General features: G+C 30.1%; 3 protein-coding genes across 3 annotated transcripts; 2 read left to right on the top strand and 1 right to left on the bottom strand.

The window, feature by feature from the left end:
- The first annotated feature begins 1,988 nt into the window (after positions 1–1,988).
- LOC139884492 (probable protein phosphatase 2C 44) lies at positions 1,989–3,841 on the top strand. Its single transcript, XM_071868516.1, has 5 exons — positions 1,989–2,063; positions 2,357–2,605; positions 2,717–2,993; positions 3,076–3,230; positions 3,704–3,841. The coding sequence occupies exons 1-5, from the start codon at positions 1,989–1,991 to the stop codon at positions 3,839–3,841; spliced, it is 894 nt and encodes a 297-aa protein (XP_071724617.1).
- Positions 3,842–5,764: 1,923 nt separating this feature from the next.
- On the bottom strand, positions 5,765–11,163 carry LOC139884501 (probable nucleoredoxin 2). The gene is made up of 3 exons (XM_071868522.1): positions 11,017–11,163; positions 7,056–7,547; positions 5,765–6,379 (listed from the first exon to the last, which is right to left on the bottom strand). Exons 1-3 carry the CDS (start codon positions 11,161–11,163, stop codon positions 5,765–5,767), a joined length of 1,254 nt encoding a protein of 417 aa, XP_071724623.1.
- Positions 11,164–16,626: 5,463 nt separating this feature from the next.
- On the top strand, positions 16,627–18,547 carry LOC139884500 (uncharacterized). The gene is made up of 4 exons (XM_071868521.1): positions 16,627–16,639; positions 16,779–16,830; positions 17,663–17,709; positions 18,171–18,547. Exons 1-4 carry the CDS (start codon positions 16,627–16,629, stop codon positions 18,545–18,547), a joined length of 489 nt encoding a protein of 162 aa, XP_071724622.1.
- Positions 18,548–18,849: the final 302 nt, after the last annotated feature.

Genomic DNA, 18,849 nt, shown 5'->3' with positions numbered 1-18,849 from the left:
AAAGATTTTAGGTAAAATAATAATAAATTATTTTATAAAACCCTAAAAATAATTATGAAAGAAAAAATTTTTGAGGAAAATTAATTTTCAATAGTACAGTATTACAGTATTTCTTAAAAACATTTTGAAGTAAATTTCTTAAAATATAGTATTAATTTCATAAAACAAACTACGATCGATGGATACGAAGTCATATAATCCTCGGAAACTTCAAAGAAAGAAGCAGTCAAGTACGCACGGGACCCACTCTGACGCGCATATACTATCAAAATTTATTCTATTTTATTTTATTTTCCTTAATTACTTCTATTCTATTTCTAATTTTCAGTACAGTTTATATTTCTATATTTTCTCTTTATATAGCCAATACATCAATCCGAAATTTTATGAGCATCTATTCTCTCTAAATTAATGTGTAGATTATACACAAATTTTTTATTTTATAAAGATTTTCGTTCTGAATAATTGTCAGAAAAAAATATATTCAATTCAAGATAACTTTCCGTGTATTAAATTAACTCACGTATTTAAAAATACTTAAATATTGGAAAAAACAGAAATAAAGAGAGGTGATGAATTTTATGAATCGTACATTAAAATAAGTATAGACTCTTTAATTAAAAAAATAAGTATAAACTCATAAATTGACAATTAGTGATCCACCTATGATATCAATAAATAACGAGAATTAAATTTAACTAATATTTTAATAAAAATAATTTATATTAGATAATATTTTAACCACTTAAGATATATCTTAATATAATATTATTCTTTTTAATTCCATAATTAATTCTATCTCCTATTTTTTATAAAATGATATTTATATATACATATATATATTAACTTTTTCAATTTCCATTATTTACCATTAATTAACTATTAAATTTTAAAAAATATAATTTTATACTCCTAAATATAATTTTTATTTATAATTTTATCCTTGATATATATATAAATATTTTTATGATTAATATTTCTATTTATATAATTATTAATAATATAAAATAAATTTTAAAAAATATAATATATGCTAATTTTATTATTAATTAAATTTCACTTGCAATATAAAATTATAATTATAATTTATTTAATTATAAATTCGATAAAATTAACAATATATATTTTAATTACTCTTTAATAATAATATTTATTATTTAATAACTATTAATTGATTTACTATTTACATGATAAATGATAAGTTAATTTTTTTTAATTATAAAAATAAAATGATGTTATTAAAAAATTAATAATTAATATTTTTATATATTTAAATAGATGACGTTTTCATTTTTAAATTCATTAATTAATATATTTAATTATTATTATTGTTTAGATAAATTAAAATTATAATGAATTTAAAAAATAAAATTATTTAACTATTTGTATATTAGTATAATGTAGTAGTTAATTAACAAAACAATTCATAAAAATTAATCATATTTTATCTTATTAAAGTAAGAGGTGAAATTAATTACCACATGAATTAAGGGTGAGGGTTACCTGAGGGCTAAATATTTTACTACCATTTATTATTTATATATATTACCATTTATTATTTATATACATAGAAAATTTGTGCATATAATATAATAGAATATATTTATTGAAAGTAAGGAGGACGTGTATGATTTTGGTTGGGAGTTAGGGCCATTAGCATTTAGTTAGCAGAAAGAAAGAATAGAATTGAAAATTCAAAATTACGCGTTCCAACTCCTTTCCTTTCCTTCTTCTTCTCCATCAATTCATCATCATCATCTTCGACTACTTACTATATGGAGAAGATTCTGTTTTCTTAATTCCCGTTTGATTATTATCCGGACGGAGTATTTATTAGTAGTACAAGATTTTGAAGAATAGGAATATAAATAGATACTAGTACAATACAAGACTCTGCTGCAGCAATTGTTCATATATATAATTTGATTTTGATCTTATTATTATTGTATAGTCAGTATAAGTAGGATTTGTTCAGTATATGTTTAGATATGAGTAATCACTCATCAGTTGCAAGTGCTTCTCGAACCAGAAAACCCAGACCCGGATTCTTTTCAAAGATCAAGGTACTTTTTCTCTCTTCTTTTCATCAATTTCGATTTTAATTCATGTCGTTTTGGTTGATTCAATCCTTATCCTCCTTTCAAACTTGTGATTCCTAATTGCAAATTACTATTGCCTTTGACTGACCTGGTCGTCTTGTTATATTTAATTCTATTCATTTCTTGCCCCTAATTAAATTTTACTTTTAAATGATTTAAGTATTATTGACGTGACTATTCTGTTTCAAAGTGATTTGGGAATTTTACCATTGAATATTTTACTTAATCTTAATTTGTTTGTGCTGGGGTGGCTGCAGAATGCTTGTCTTAAATCATCGTCTTGTGATTCTGGAAAAGGGAGAAGCAAGTCTTCAACTCACAAACTGGCCCATGGATTCCACTTAGTGGAAGGCCAATCTGGACATGATATGGAGGACTACCATTTCGCCGAATACAGGAAGAAGAAGAACCACGTGCTAGGATTGTTTGCCATATTCGACGGTCACTTAGGTGATCGTGTCCCTAGTTACTTGAAGGATAACCTCTTTAACAATATTCTTGAAGAGGTATGTATAATGTATTAAGGCCACTGCATTCGACTCCTTATTTATTAGTACTATTGTTAATTGTATTCTAATCTCAAAAAATAATTGTATTCTAATGACACATGCGAGCAGCCAAGCTTCTGGAAAGATCCCGAGAGTGCGATAAAGAATGCCTATCGTTCCACGGATAATTTTATATTGCAAAATGCCATGCAATTAGGTCCAGGTGGCTCAACTGCTGTCACTGCTATTGTAATTGATGGGAAAGATTTGTGGGTCGCAAACATAGGTGATTCAAGGGCTGTCGTTTCCGAGAGAGGCTGTGCCAATCAACTTACGGTAGACCATGAGCCACACTTAGAACGAACAAGGATTGAGAAGCAGGGTGGTTTTGTGACCAAACTTCCAGGTACAATATCATGTATGCAACTTTTATGCATCGAGTATCATATTTTTAATTTCTGTGTTTAAAAAAAGTGGTCTTTGCACAGGAGATGTACCTAGGGTCAATGGCCAACTCGCTGTTGCTCGTGCATTTGGGGATCAAAGCCTGAAAGCACATTTAAGTTCAGAACCAGATGTTAGACATGTTCCTATAGACTCAACTATCGAGTTTGTTATATTGGCAAGTGATGGACTGTGGAAGGTTAGTGTTTTAATTTAAATGGTTTGTATTTTCTTTCCCTTTGTGAGCACTTCAATCAAAATTTTCTGCCTTGCTTCCTTGTCACTAGTTCCTTTTAGGCTACATGCTTTGTTATACAAGATATTGTTCACCAATTTAGTGCTTATGACCCCATCTGACATTTCGTAAGTGATGATAAAGATCACATTCGATTTGGAAAAACAACGAAGAATTTCGATATTGTAATTCGTTTTACTTAACAATATGTAGATGTATTGTATACATGGTTGAATGAGATGCTTTCTACACACACCACGCATCTCTGTTCTACATTTGGTTTCAACCCAAAAATCATAAGTGGACTCTTATTTTCTTCTTTCCCGTACCTTAATTGCAAATCAATCTCTAAACTTTTTTGATTATAGTCATCTGGGTCATTTCTTGGTAAGGCGTGGACACGTGTCTGATTACAACTGGAATGTTTTGGTTCACAGGTGATGCAAAACCAAGAAGCCGTTGATTTGGTGAAATCCATTAGAGATCCTCAAGTAGCAGCGAAGCGCCTTACTAGTGAAGCTTTGGCAAGAAATAGTAAAGACGATATATCGTGCATTGTTATTCGGTTTGGATGATGCTTTTAGTAGGCTATGGGACCATCTTTTTTATTTATATAAATATTTCTGCCTATAGGTATTGAGAGTGAGTTAAACAGACGAGGGTCCATTTTAGTGAGCAAAGGGTTTATGTACGTATAGTAGTGCTCTTTGTAAAATATATTATGGCTGAATGAAAAAATGGATATAAAAGTGTGAAAGAATTTTGGTTTTTTTCATGTAACTAAGGAGACTGAAGTTTATAACTTGTCATATGTGATAAATATTTCAGTGGGAGATATTTTGTCGATATTGGAAAAGGGAAAAAAAATTCTCTTCCGATATACTCCCTCCGTCCCAAATTATGCTAATATAAATATATTTTTTTGTTTCAAATTAAATGTAAATTTTGACAAGTTTAAGAAACATTAATTATGTTTTTTCATTATATCCTCATCACCTTCACCATTTTTATCCTCATGTTTCCCATGTACTCTCTCTCACCATCTTCATCCATATGTTTCCATGAGGATTTTTTAGTCTATACAATCATAATTATGTTGAAAAATTAACTAAAAAATATATTTTATTAATTTGTGTAAAATCTCCTAAATTAATATCTGGGACGGAAGGAGTAAATGTGATCAATTATCGAGGAGGATAAAAAAAAATCTTCTTAAGTTATGATATAATGATAAAAAAAATATATTCTTAAATTATGATATAATGATGTCTATTACGATTGATATTGGAGTGAGAAAAACAAAAGAAAAATATGGACATTATATTGTGGAGTTATAGTAGAATGGAGAGCACGCACTATTTTATTTGGTTGTAGCTAGTTTTGATTTAGAGGAAAAGAAGACTCTTCGGAGAATAATTGAGCGTCTACGACCTATCCGGACCTTTAAGGCTCACCACGAGACCGATGGTTAAAGAAAGATATCGTGGCGTTGGCACTCTTCTTAAGAGAGAGGTGCCGACGATAGACTTATGTTTTGGTTTTGTCTCTACGAAGACTATTTATAGTGAGATAAGCTTAAGAGCTATAGAATGATGCGATAAATGTCCAATCAAGAGATATTTATAGAGAGTTTCTAGGATTCTCACATAAATGACCGTTTTTCTCTCCAGCGGGAGACGAGAGAGGGATGTCGATAAGATCATATCCAAACAACATAGTGATTGAGCTCGGTTTAAGGGCTCGGAGCTGACAAAGTGTTGGGCTCAGTTCCTCGATCGGACTCTCTCTCTTATCATCATCTCTTTAATCGGCAGATTCGGTCTTTCTAAAAATTCTTTTCTTATCTTATATAATGCGTCAAAATAATAAATAATGGAGTGGAATAAAGAAAAAGGAGAAAGATTGACATTTTTATTTTAAGGTATGGTATAAGGGGTCAAATGTGATTAGGGAGAGAAAAAAAAAAAAAGAAGGAAGATAGATATATGAGACGGTGTGATACAAAAGATTCCATAAGAGTAAAAAGATTATGAAGTAAAATTTGTAAGGTATTTTTTTCTTTTCACAATATTCTTCGATGTTTTAATTAAAATAATATGATATAATTAATTATATATATTAAAAGTATTTTTGTGAAAAAAATATCTTTTAAATTTTCTTAAATTTAACAAAACATTACATATAATTTAAAAAATATTTTCTTTCATAAAAATATTTTAATCATATCTAACTAATTATTTTAATCAAAACATGTTAGATGTAGTATCAGAGTATATCGAGGAATTCTAAGCAAAAATAATTCAACGTCATTTCTCTCATATTATTATTATTACAATAATAATACAAATTAATCCATTTGGATATTTACCAAAAGCAACCGACAGACAAACCCTTTGAGAAACTCATAATACACTCCCTATCGATTTGCTTGCAAACGTACACAAATTAATTTGAACTTCAATATATCACATATGCGAAATATCAATTAATACATCTAGCTAGTTCTTGACGGAACCAACACATTTTGGATGTACTTCATAGCCACATTCAAGGCAAAGATAAGCCCAACCGTATCCTTGTTCATCACAGTCACAACATATAAACGGACCCCCTCCTGTGTCTTCTGAAACCAAGCTCAGCTCATGTCGATGCCCTTCATGGTACACGGATCGCGGCAGGTTCACAGACTCTTCCTTTATATGCCTCTCTATTAACTCTAATTTAGCTTCCGTGAATGGATATGCATTTTCTTTGTACAAGTTTAGAAGGTTCCTTCCGTTCATCGTCAAAGTTTTTCCATCGGGGTCTAGGATTACTAGACAAGGGATACCTTGGATATCAAAATACTTTGCAAGGCTTTTGATTGTGGGATCACCAAATGGGATTGTTAACCATGGGGTTGTATCGAGGTTAGAGTTGAATTCTTCCTCATTCCGATCATTTGAAACGAAGACGATTTCAAAGTCTTCGGAATTTTTTCCTTCTTGTGTTAGGATTTGTTTGATTTTCTGGTAGACAGATATCAATTTGGGGGTGAACTTCACTCCTGGGAGGCACCATTGAGCTGAGAAGTAGAGCCCAATTGTTTTTCCTACTATGGAAGCCACAGGTACCTACATCATATCAGCGTACATTGGACAATTATCAGTCCTTTGTCCATAAAAGCGTGTAAGAAAATCGAAGGTAGCCATATCAGCGGTACATTAATTGGACAATTATCAATCCTTTCTCAAGACATCAAGCGAATTTTAGTCACCCTAAATTCCAGATCCAGTCTAGTTAATGATTCATAATTGCCTACCAAATCATTTCCCAGATCTAGGATTATTATTTCCAGTTTCTGTATGAAAATGTATAGGAACAAAATTATTTTTGTTCTTACATATGATTTTTGGAAAAACTTAGGCATCTTTCTAAAGTTAAGTGATAATACATTTGATCAAATTTGTCAAATTACTATCAATTTATGCAAAGAACCACATATAATGTATGTATTTATAGAAATGTATCTTAGTCAAACACTTTGATTTTCAATCTTGCCATCCAAGTTGCAAATTTTATTAATTAATTTAGTAATAATTGCAACATATTATTATCGTCTAGGAGTCGAAAAATTTAAATGAAAAATAATCACAAAAACCCTTATAAGTTGGATCTACCTCTTAGTCCACAGTGTTAGGATCAATAAAATTGTTAGAAAAAAGTGGCAGAGAATGTCCTAAACTCCTAATCACATATGTTTTCGGAACAATTACTACTAATCTATATAAAGTGTTAGGATCAACTAACCTTTTTCCGAGCAGGATGACCCAAAAGATAGTCTCTGTCACAGTTAGTTAGTAAGCTGATTATATTCTGACTTGCATGCTTTTGTTTCTCTTCCATTAGCAATTCGTCAAGCCTCTCCGTCGTAAATGGGAAAGCGTGAGCCCCATACTTATAAACAAGCTCCACCCCATTATGAACAACTTCTTCTTTACTATTTCCAGGCTGTAGTATAACTAAGCAAGGAATTCCTTCAACATGGAATTTCCTATCCAATGCCTTTTTCGTTTCTAAATCAGAGAATGGAATCGCTAGCCATGGCATGGAAGCTCTATAATTGTTGAATGCGTCGGAATTCTCGTCGGATGACACGAAGACAACTTCAAAATTGGACCCATTGCCTTTGAGTTGCTCGTAAACACCGATCAGGACTTGCGTGAAGTTCTTACAAGGATAGTACCAATTTGCAGAGAAGTAGATGCCTATTACCTTATCTTCAAGATTAGAAATTCTAACCTGTAATAAAAATTGTGAATCAATCAATCTACACTGTAAAAATATTGGTAGACTACAGTTTCGCCGTTAAATTTTTAAAAAGAAATAAAATTGCGATCAATTAATACATAAATAACATAGATACAGTCTTTTAATTTCATACATACATGTAAGGATAAAGTCTATTATACCTTTTTTTTCATAATAAAATTACTTATCAATCAAACCCTTTTTTAATATACTATCTCCGATATTAAAAGGATGACATTAAACTTTTTTTAATCAACCATGCAAATACATCTAATGATTATTTACTAAATTTAAAAAATGTAAAACATATCAATTTTTATGTAGAAGGTAATAGTTTTATTTTTCCATGTCCAAATATATGTGTGTCCATACCCGGATGAAAGAGGATAAGATGAAAAAGTGGTGATATATTGAAGGTAGAGAAGCATAATTAGTTTTTTAAGAGGGTAATTTTGAAATAATATAAGGAATTGCGATTATAAATTGAAAAAAATGTTAAGAATATAAAAAATTAAATTCAATATCAATATATAAAGTGGAAATTTTGAGAAAATCGATCGGTTGATTAATCAAAAGCCAATACCCATTCTTTTAAAAATTCGCAACAACAATTATTTCTTACTCGAGAGTAAGAAATTCATGGCATGAAAGCCATATAATCAACGCATCCTGAGACATGCACATATCTGCTTAAACGGCTCAATCATATCAATTTCTCGAGACTTTCTCTAGATTGTACTTTAGCTCGGAGCAAAAACGTCCCATAACTCGGCCAGCAAAACTCGAATTCTCAAATGTGAATCGAGAGAACAACAACTCCCAATAACAAAACTTAATCGAGAGCCGAACAAAAGATTTATAGCCAACATGAGAATAAACATATAATAACAAGGGACGCACATCGCTAAGTATCCAAAATCTATATCTAAAATCAAACAACATAAAGCTAGAAATTAAAAAACTACGGCAAAACACCTCACCACCCAAATCAGACCAGATCTGACTGAAATCCACCCACAACAAGCCGAAGAAAAAATGAAAATGACAAGAACGGCCCCATGATTCGTACAAGAGACTAAAAAGTGTCAAAGGACCCACATTCTGCCAGCCGTCGCTCCACCATCGTCGACCACCGCGACAAAAAGTCCACCCACCTCCAAACAAGGAGGAATTGCTGCTGAAAAAGTCGAGATAACATGTCCCCTGCTCCATCTAGTTCGCATAGAAAGAACATAGAAGAGCCTGATCTTCGAGCCACCAACCGCCGCTCCTCCATCGAAAAAAAATGTCAGATCTATCGGAAAAAAGAAAAATTAAAGAACTCATATGTGAGAAAGGTGAAAATATGAGTCAAAATAGATAGATCTTGAAAGAAACAAATCAAAAAATACAAATTAAAAATGAAGTGTCCCACCGTAGTCGGAGAATGGTGGATGACGACAGGACATGATGGTAGCTGAGGTTATTAGGATTTATTCGAAGAGAGAAATAAAAGTTTTGCTTTTAGAGAGAGTAAAAGCTTAGTTGACGAGCATTAGGCATAGAGGTGCATAATGTCATCATCTTAAATATGTGAAAGTGATATATTCGAGAGAGAAAAATGAAAAATCACATGTAATGTAACAAAGCATAAAAGAAATGACATAACATAAAATAAATAAGAGTACTATGAAGTTTTCCTTTATGAAAATAATATGAAGATTTATGAATTCACCCATGAATTCATCAAATTTAGTAAGAAAGAATTATACAAAATGAAGTGAGTTTTTAGTTGGATTGAAAAGCCAACCACATCAACCCAAAGATATGACAATCACATCTTCTTTTTATCAACGGTGGTACACGTGTTGAGATGTTAAATAAAGTTTTGTTGATATATAGAAGTGATAACAAGCAAACTTTGGAAACGATAACAGGTGGTGAAGGCTTGCTTGTTTTTTCTTGCTTGTTAAGAACGACACAATACTTGATAAAGATACTTTAAAAAGAATTGGCACAATGGCTACTCGTGCAATATACTCTATATAGCTGATATATATGTGTATAGGTTACCGATCGATAAGATTTTATGGTTCGACCGACAAAGGGTGAAGGAAGGAACGAGAAAGCTTATGAGTTATACCTCACCTTCAATAGTAACCGAGTCGCACCCAAATTAAAATAAAATATAGATTAAAGAAGAATGACTCCAATATTATTAAATATAATTAAAAAATCTCGAACCTCTCTTTATTATATACAACTATTAATACTTTTAAACAAAATTTAAGTTTATACTAGCAAGTATATGAATATCCAAAGCAAATAATGTATCACCTTTTTTTCTTTTCTTCTTTGGATGTTGTTTGGGTGTCATCGATCGGTAGCTCAATTCAATTTGTATGAGACTCTTTCTTGTTTTAGTTTTAATAGATAGAGGGTAAAAAATATTCATAAGAATCTCTCGTGCTATGAAGCCATGTGAAAAATACAAACACAAGCTGTTTATAAGATTGTACACGTATTCAGAACTTACATGTGTTTGGCTTTAACTTCAAACAACAAAAAAGTCTTTCATAAATGAAATTCATGATTGTTATACCAAACGCAAAAATATTATGCCTCATTTCTTATATAAATATATATTTATAGATGAAGGTAGTTTTATATAATTTTTCTTTTCTATGTAAATTGATTTTCTTCTGATACATTTAATTTTTTAGAGCGTGTTTCGTTTTGGTTTAGATAATTTCAAAAGATTAGTCTTAAAAAGTGTATTTTTCGCCATTTTCAGTAAAACAATATGATTTTCGAATTATTATCTGGAGCAATACAAAACACGCTCCAAACAAAAAAAGAATAATATCCTTAAAATAATTTGACTTCTAAAATATTTGAGTTTCTATGATTTTTTCTTTCTCAGTGAAGAAAATTCATAGAGAAGACGTCGGCATATTGCAAGTTCAGTGTAGAAAATTAAAATCTTGATACGAAAATATATATCGGGAGCAATCATCTAAATTTTAATACCCCTTCCGTCCCAAATTAGATGTTGGTCTAAAAAATTTCACACAAATTAATAAAACATATTTTTTTAATTTATTTTTTAATATAATTATGATTGTATAAACTAAAAAATCCTCATGAGAAATATGTGGTGAAGTTGGTTAGGGAGAATATATGAGATGAGGATGAAGATGGTGAAGGTGGTAAGGGTATAATGAAAAAATATAATTAATATTTTTTAAATTTATCAAAATTTACATCTAATTTGAGACAAAAAATTATGTTTATATTAGCATCTAATTCGGGACGGAGGGAGTATAAAATGTCATTTATCAAAAGAGAATTAACTTTCGTAATTTGTAATTCCTTCCGAAATATATAAACTCTGATCATCTTTGCAAAAGCAATAAGTAACCTAAAACGAAAAATCCAAAAACGTTGTAAAAAAGTGTGGCAAGGTAGTAGAGAAGAGAACCTGATTATGATGGGGATCGAGAAGGAAATCACGATCGTTGGAGGCTAAGAGAGAAGAAATACTTGTAGTAGATATGTTATTATTATTTACATGATCAGAATGAAGATCGCCATTTGTGAAACCTTCATATTCTCCTTGTTCGTTCATGTTGAGATCTTTGTCCCCTATTTCATCTCCTTAATGTAATTCTCTCTCGTACGCTAGCTAAATCATCTGGCCTTTTAATGCTTTTTATTATTCCTTAGAAGATAGAAACCACACTCTTAATTTCCATACCATGCCATCTTCACACGTAGCACAATCATGTACCCTTAGTGGGGTCCCAAAATTGATTAGTCGATCACTCCAATTTATTAGGTCGATTGTCACGTTTGTTTTATATCCGAAACATGTTTCGTAAAATATTTTTTTATCATTTTAAATAAAAATATATATCATAATGGTTAAAAGTTCGATTTTTGTGGAGGTGGATAGATTATTATATTAAATATATAAAATAATATTTTTATGATATCTAATATAACCCGGAACATGTTTCACACAAAACAAACCACTTTGATTTCTTAAATAAAAGTTATGTGACCTTCAAAAGTGATTAAAATCTATTGAATTAATTTATTTTGAAGCGAGTTGACTTATTTTGATTTGGTTATACGGATACTACTATGATTTAAAATAAATATAAATTTTTATATGTATTTTGTATGAAAAAGTTGCGTTTATGATGGAAGTAGTGATTGTTAAACTCCCATTTAATATCGAGAGCCAAAACTCGCATACTCTATCGATCGTGAATCTTAAAGGAGGACACATAGCTTTACATATAATTAGTAAGTCCAAAAGTGGTTCTAAACTAAGAAGTCAAACAAAAAGAACCATATAAGGCACAAAACGAATTAGATACTACGTATGTTTCGATTACATGGGGACAAAATTTTATAGACTGCACTTCACTAATAGTCGAAACTGAATGGGAAACAATCAGTTCAAGGATAACAGCGATATGAAGAAGAGACCAACTAAGAGTCTTCTGTGGAAGAGGATTTTGGTTATAGGTTCCATACACAAATACATACAAGCAAGAAAAGCAGATAATGTGAGTGGGGTGTCAAGGTGTCATTGTTTGTGAGCAAGGTCACTAACTAGGTAATGCCGTATAGGTCCGTGTCTTCATAAAACACTTTGAATATTATGTACGATGAAAATGAAGATAGAGGACATCTGTCTTTCTTTTATCGATTCACCACACCTGTCTTTCTCATTTCTTTTATTGCTGCGAACCACACATCACGAAATACTACGCAAGCTCGATGGTAAAAATATATAAAAAAAAAGAAAAATTGTTAACGATGATACAGTCATCTTTATCTAATTTATAAAAAATTATTATGAGTCTAATATATGTCGTGATTTCTCAATTGATATATATGAGACTTTTAAATTTTATGTTTATATGTTGGTGGAAAATAAGTTCGTAGATTTTTATGTCCAAAAAAGGAATAGAAAGTCTCAATGTTAGATAAAAGCTGATTCAAAAATTTTTATGTTGTTTTGAAATTAAATTTTATTAAGATTATGATCAATAAAAATTGCCACTAAGAAAATTTATTCCAAATTATGTGTAAAAATTGCCACTTAAAAAATTTATTCCAAATAATTTTAAATAATTAATTGTTTTAAATAATTTCTAAAAGTTATTTTTAATAATTATTTTTTGTTCGAAGGAAACTTTTTATTGATTAATTTTTGAAATAAAATTATTATTAATTAATTCTAAAAAATTATTTTTTTATTTAAATATTGTTTTTATTAATGAAATTTTATAAATTTTTATAAATTTTATTTAATTATTTTTGTAAAAATATTATTTTTCATATTTTTAATAATGTTTTTAAAAATTTATAGTTAATTTATAATTTATATCTTTCAAATATTTTTGGTTATTACTCCTTCCGTCTCAAATTAGATGCAAATTTAGACATATTTTTTTTGTCTAAAAATACATTCAAATTTGATAAGTTTAAGGTAAAAAAAAGTATGTTCTTCTCATTTTATCCACCACCATAAGTTATGCATATTTTACACTTTATATATAGGTTAAACAACTTATTTTAACTTATAATTTTCAATTCATTTTAAAGTCAAATTCTATTATTAATTATACTACATTCATCTATAACATACGTAGAACGCATCTAATTAAATTTTTTGGACAAAATAATAAGCAGGTCTCACACAAAATTTGGTCAAAATTAGGTTGACCACCAACTTTTTCAAACATGTTAGCATTGAACATACATCACTCATATACAAATGATTACTAAGGATATGTTTGTCAAATTACTACTTTCATCATTATTTTCTTAATGCATGTAAGAACCCAAATATTTACATCTAATTTGAGACGGAAGAAGTATTTAATTTTATATAAGATATTTTATTCAAAATTAATTTTTTTTTGATTTTGTCAAATTTACTAAAATTGCATATATTGAGATATGAAGAAAAATATTTTTTAATTAATTAATTTAATATTTTATTATACTTTATAATTTTTAAATAAAATTATTGTTTGTTGAAAAAATAAGTAAAGAAAATTTATAAAAAGATTAAATTATAAATTCCTGAAAAAAATATTTTAAATAAAAAATATTTTTATTAATTATTAATAATTTAATTCAAAATTTAATTAAATAATAAATAATTTATTTTAAATAAAAAATAATTTTTTTGAAAAATATTAAAAATATTTAGTGAAATCAAATTGTCCATGAATTTTTACAGATAAGATGACATGTGTCATCATTCTATTAGTCATGATGACACGTATTTGCCACATCGATGACACTTCAGGAAAAATTAACTTCATAACAACATAGGGATCTCCAACTCAACTTTTTTATAACACAATGACCTCCAATTCTCTTTTTTGGACACAAAAACCTACACACCTATTTTTTACTAACATAGAGTCCTCAACTTAAATATCCTATATACATCGATGAAATACATAAAATGTTAGAAAAACATATTTACGATGCCCATGTAACAAAATTCTTGAAGAATTGAAAGTGCAAACTTATAAAATAAAATTATTTAATTATTGAAGTAATATATATGATTTAAAGAAATGTGGCATTAAACATCGAAAAAAAATGTGGCATATAATATTGTTATAGTCTAAACCATGTAGAGTAAATTTGTTGAGACAAACTATCAAATATTATTGATTAGTCATCATATCATTATCAAAGTATTAGATTATAGTTAGAAGCTCTCCAACATTTAATAAGAGTGCTAAAATTGAAAGTCAAGATTGTGAACAATTGTATTATTTCAATCGGTAGATCCATCACATAACTAGTAGAACCATTGTTCACCATTTGATTAATCAAAAGTGCTGTGAAAATTATATATGGACAAAGAGTGATCATTCTGTTAAGTACCCTAATAATTAAAATACTAAAAGAAATTTTCATTGTGCCCTCGAGTGAATAATGAAGAATTACTTGGTCCTGAAGTATCATGTCATAATTTTATAAAATTGCAAATTGTTAACGTATGATTAAATATATGGTTTGATATAAGCTTGTTAGCTTTATTTTATGGAAAAATATCCCTGAAAGGAAAAATTAAATAATGTTATTTTGTACACATCGTTATGTGTTATTCTCTTGCATGAGTAATTTCAATCAATGAAATATGTAAAATATCTTTGTATTTCACTAGAAGATGATTAATTTGCATTTGAAAAGAAGATCTCACGATATTTGATGAAGAAAATTCTACAACATGTTATGTATTCTTCATAAGAGAATTAGAATGCAATAATTTCATTGATGTTGTAATTTATTAGACTTTTGCATGAAGTCTTTATATATCAAGACTAGCATTGAGAAGTTGGTTTGCATTTTGATGTGTAGGTCATGTGGAGTGATGTCACCATTAGGGGAGTAACATGCACGTCGTACTCTTTTTCCTTCGTTTAAGGTTTTGTCCCACTGATTTTTCTTGACAAGATTTTAACAATACAACTCATTTTGAGGTGTATGATAAATAGTTGAATTCTTCCTCTTCCACAAAATTCTCTTATATAAAAGTTTACTTGTTTTGTCTAATATAATTTCACAAAACATCAATAGAAAAATATGAAGTTATTTTACATGAGGGGAGTCTAGTATGTAATGTTTTTTGTTGTTCATGGTTTTGTCCCTGACAAGGTTTTAGCAAGACAAATTATATGGCAAAATATCTTATAATCTTTTTCCTCCATCAAGTTTTTTCTTACAGTTTTTTTATTGATGATATTTTAGTGAGGCACTAGATAATGAACATTCAAGAGGAGTATTGAAAAGAGTTCGGTCATGTTGTGGATGTCAATTCAACATACACATCTCTTCAATTCCATATTCATGAATTAACTTTATACATTTTCATATATTAATTACTTGTGTATTCTTGAGCCTATAAATAGAAATTATGATGTACATATAAAATTGACTTGAAATAATAAGAATGATTCTCCTTCATTTAATTTTCATTAATCTCATATTTCTTTCTTTTCATTTTTATATCTTTTCATTTTTATATTTTGTATGTTTGTTTATGTATAAGAGTAGGTAAATTTTTTTAATTATTCTTTTGAAAAATACAATTAATACTGCCAATAATAACTCTTGTACACTACGTTTGTTGCTAATTATTATAATTTTTTTTATGTATTTCGTCATTTTTCTTATAATTTTTTTAAATAATAAAAATGATAAATAATTAGGGACGAAAAATTTATTATAGACAAAGAATTGAAAAGTATAAACAACCATATCCTAAGAAAATAACAACGATAGACACCATCCAATTCAATAGAAAAATAATTAAAAGTATGAAAGTTCCAATCGATAAAATTGATTAAAATATGAGACAAGAGTCCAAATGAAGAGATCTCGAAGATGGAAAAGGAGACCGTGCTCGAGCTGCATCTGACCCCATCTATTCTTACCAATAGAGCCAACTACCCCCGTATAACTAACTTTAAACCACAAAATTTTATTATAATAATAATCGATCTGCCACTGCAACTAGCAAACAATAATTGACGATATATAGATATGATGTATGTGTTGAATGACGTCTTAGGAACACTTGGTCAGAAGGTGTCAGTTTGAAGTTAACCAACTATATTAGTCAATACAAATCACCATGAATAATACTACTACTAGTAATAAATAACATGATATGATCCACTAGGAAGGGTATTTTGTTGGATTATAATCAAGCATTGGGCTTAATATGTAAACGATCATATATTATAAATTGTCGTAAAGTTACGTCTACGAATGTGAAAAGGATTAAAATGGATAGTGTAGACTTTTATGTACCAATCAAGATGTTAATCGAAAATGTAGGACCTAAAGAGTAATTCTAATTCATTGATGGAATGAATTAGAATTAAACAAACATTGATGTGGTTCCTGGAACAGATTAAAAGCAACGGTAATTTGTTTTTCATTCTATCAGAGAAACAAAATTCTAGAAATCCGTTTTAATCAAGTTCTGGAAAACTTCATCTGATATTCGAAGATCAATCAAGGATTGACGAAGATTACGATCATGGCATCATCTGGTATGCTTCCGCTACGTATACTGTCGATTCTTGTTATTCTACGCAGATTGTTAAATTCCTACAATTGATACCATATCCTGCTGTGTTAGGATAATAAGGATGTTGTTTTTTGTCGTGACATGATGCTGATATCATTCAGATGGATTGTTGTTTGTCCTGTTTAATGAAAACAACTTGGAATTGTTTTTTCTGTGAGTTTCGTCACTCGGTTTCTGTCTTGGTCAATTGGAATCAGTTTGTGGTGTTTTGTTATTCGGTTTCGATAATCTGGGACTGCCCGACTATGTAATCTGAATTTTTTATGTAATCGAATTATGATTAACATGATCCCGTTGAAATCGATCACACGTTTTGGTTCGTAATTTTGGGACTGCCTATGATCGAAATCAATTGTTCGCTGAAATCGTTGTTTATTGATCATGTGGAAACTGATTGTTTTTTCGATTACTGAACTGTTTAAATCGAATTATGGGCTGTCGCGTTTTCATTTTTCGGAATCGATTGATTCGTCGTTGTTTATGGCATGAAAACAAAATTAAATTCATGGGAAATGTTCGTTGATGAGTTGTTGTTGATAATCGACTATAATTACGAGTTGAATTGCTGTTAATTTCTGGATTGAAGAAATTAGGGTTCTTCGTCGTAATGATTTGGGAATTTGCTATTCGTTGTTTTAAATCCGAATTATATGGTGAAATTGTGATTATCGGTTGAAATGCATCAAAACCCCTCCGTTTGTTGGTCGGAACGGTCAGATTTTGGCCGGAATTTGGACTTGGGTCGGGTCGGGTATGACCCGTCTGAAGGTTGAAGATGAAACCTTTTCATTCAGGTCCCTGCGAAATAAGTATGTTGACAGTGGTGGTCCTTGTGATTTAACTGTGTACTAAACATGGAGATAATGTTTTCTCGTTTTGATCTCTGACGATTGTATGTTCTGTCTGAGCATCCCTGATGTTTAATTCATCTGTATGAATGTCCCTGACATTTATTTCGCTGTCTGAGTGTCCCTGACAATTGTAGATTCTGTCAGAGTGTTCCTGACACTGTTTTATACGCTGCTTGGTCCTGTAACTTTATTTTTTACGTTTCTGGGTCCTTATATGCTGTCGTGTTGTATTGAATGTGCATTATTATCGCCAAAGTGATTTTATTTGTGCATTCAAATGATGAAATTGCATGTTAACTTAGGATTGAACATGATCGGCCCAAAGGAAGTTCTATGTTCCGTCTTATTTTAATGAAATATTGATGTTGAAACGTGTGAATATCGTTTAGTTAAAAATATAAGCATTTTATTAGCCCAAAGGAGAATTGAATGCTTGTCATATTGTTTGATTTTCAATGATTCATCACCACATCAAAATATCAATTACAAGTTGTTATTTGTCCAAAGATGAATAATTAATGGAGTGCTGGATATTTTGAGACAGATTAAAGCTTATTATTAACAATTTCATTGTCATTCAGATTTTATATTTTTAAGTGAGCATGTTTAACCTTGATTGGTTTTATTTGTTCTCTTGTTTAGCTCCAAATCAAGCTAACATTACAGCAAGCATAAACTCGATTCCAATGCTGAATGGCACGAACTTCAAGTCATGGAAGGAAAATCTTCCGATTGTGCTTGGAGTCATGGATCTGGATCTTGCACTTAGGACGGATCCTCCCGTAGACATTACTAAGGCAAGTACCATCGAGGAAATTGACTTGATGGAAAAGTGGGAGCAATCCAATCGCATGTGCATGATGATCATAAGGAAGGCGATTCCAGAGGCATTTAGGGGATCAATGTCTCCGGATATACATACTGCCACAGAGACTGTTGCCGAGGTGGAAGCTAGGTTTGCCAAGAACGAAAAGGCTGAAATTGGTACGATTCTGGCAAAGCTTACTTCCAAGAAGTAACAAGGCAAGGAAAATGTAAGGAAGCACATTATGAAAATGTCTCATCTAGTTGCTAGACTTCGGACACTGAAAGTAGACCTCTCTGAGGAACTACTGGTGCATTTGGTGTTCAATTCGCTTCCTGCACAATTCGGACACTTCAAGATAAGTTATAACTGTCAAAAGAAGACTTGGTCTCTTAATGAACTTATCTCTCATTGTGTGCAAGAAGAGGAAAGACCCAAGCTAGAAAGGACAGAAAGTGCTCATTCGATAAATTATGCATCAAGTTCAAAAGGCATTCAGAATAAGAAAAGGAAGAA

Source organism: Rutidosis leptorrhynchoides, unplaced genomic scaffold, assembly GCF_046630445.1.
Source record: "Rutidosis leptorrhynchoides isolate AG116_Rl617_1_P2 unplaced genomic scaffold, CSIRO_AGI_Rlap_v1 contig56, whole genome shotgun sequence".
Classification (NCBI taxonomy): Eukaryota; Viridiplantae; Streptophyta; class Magnoliopsida; order Asterales; family Asteraceae; genus Rutidosis; species Rutidosis leptorrhynchoides.
The sequence above is the reverse complement of the archived record's forward strand: the minus strand, read 5'-3'. Positions and strand labels throughout refer to the sequence as shown.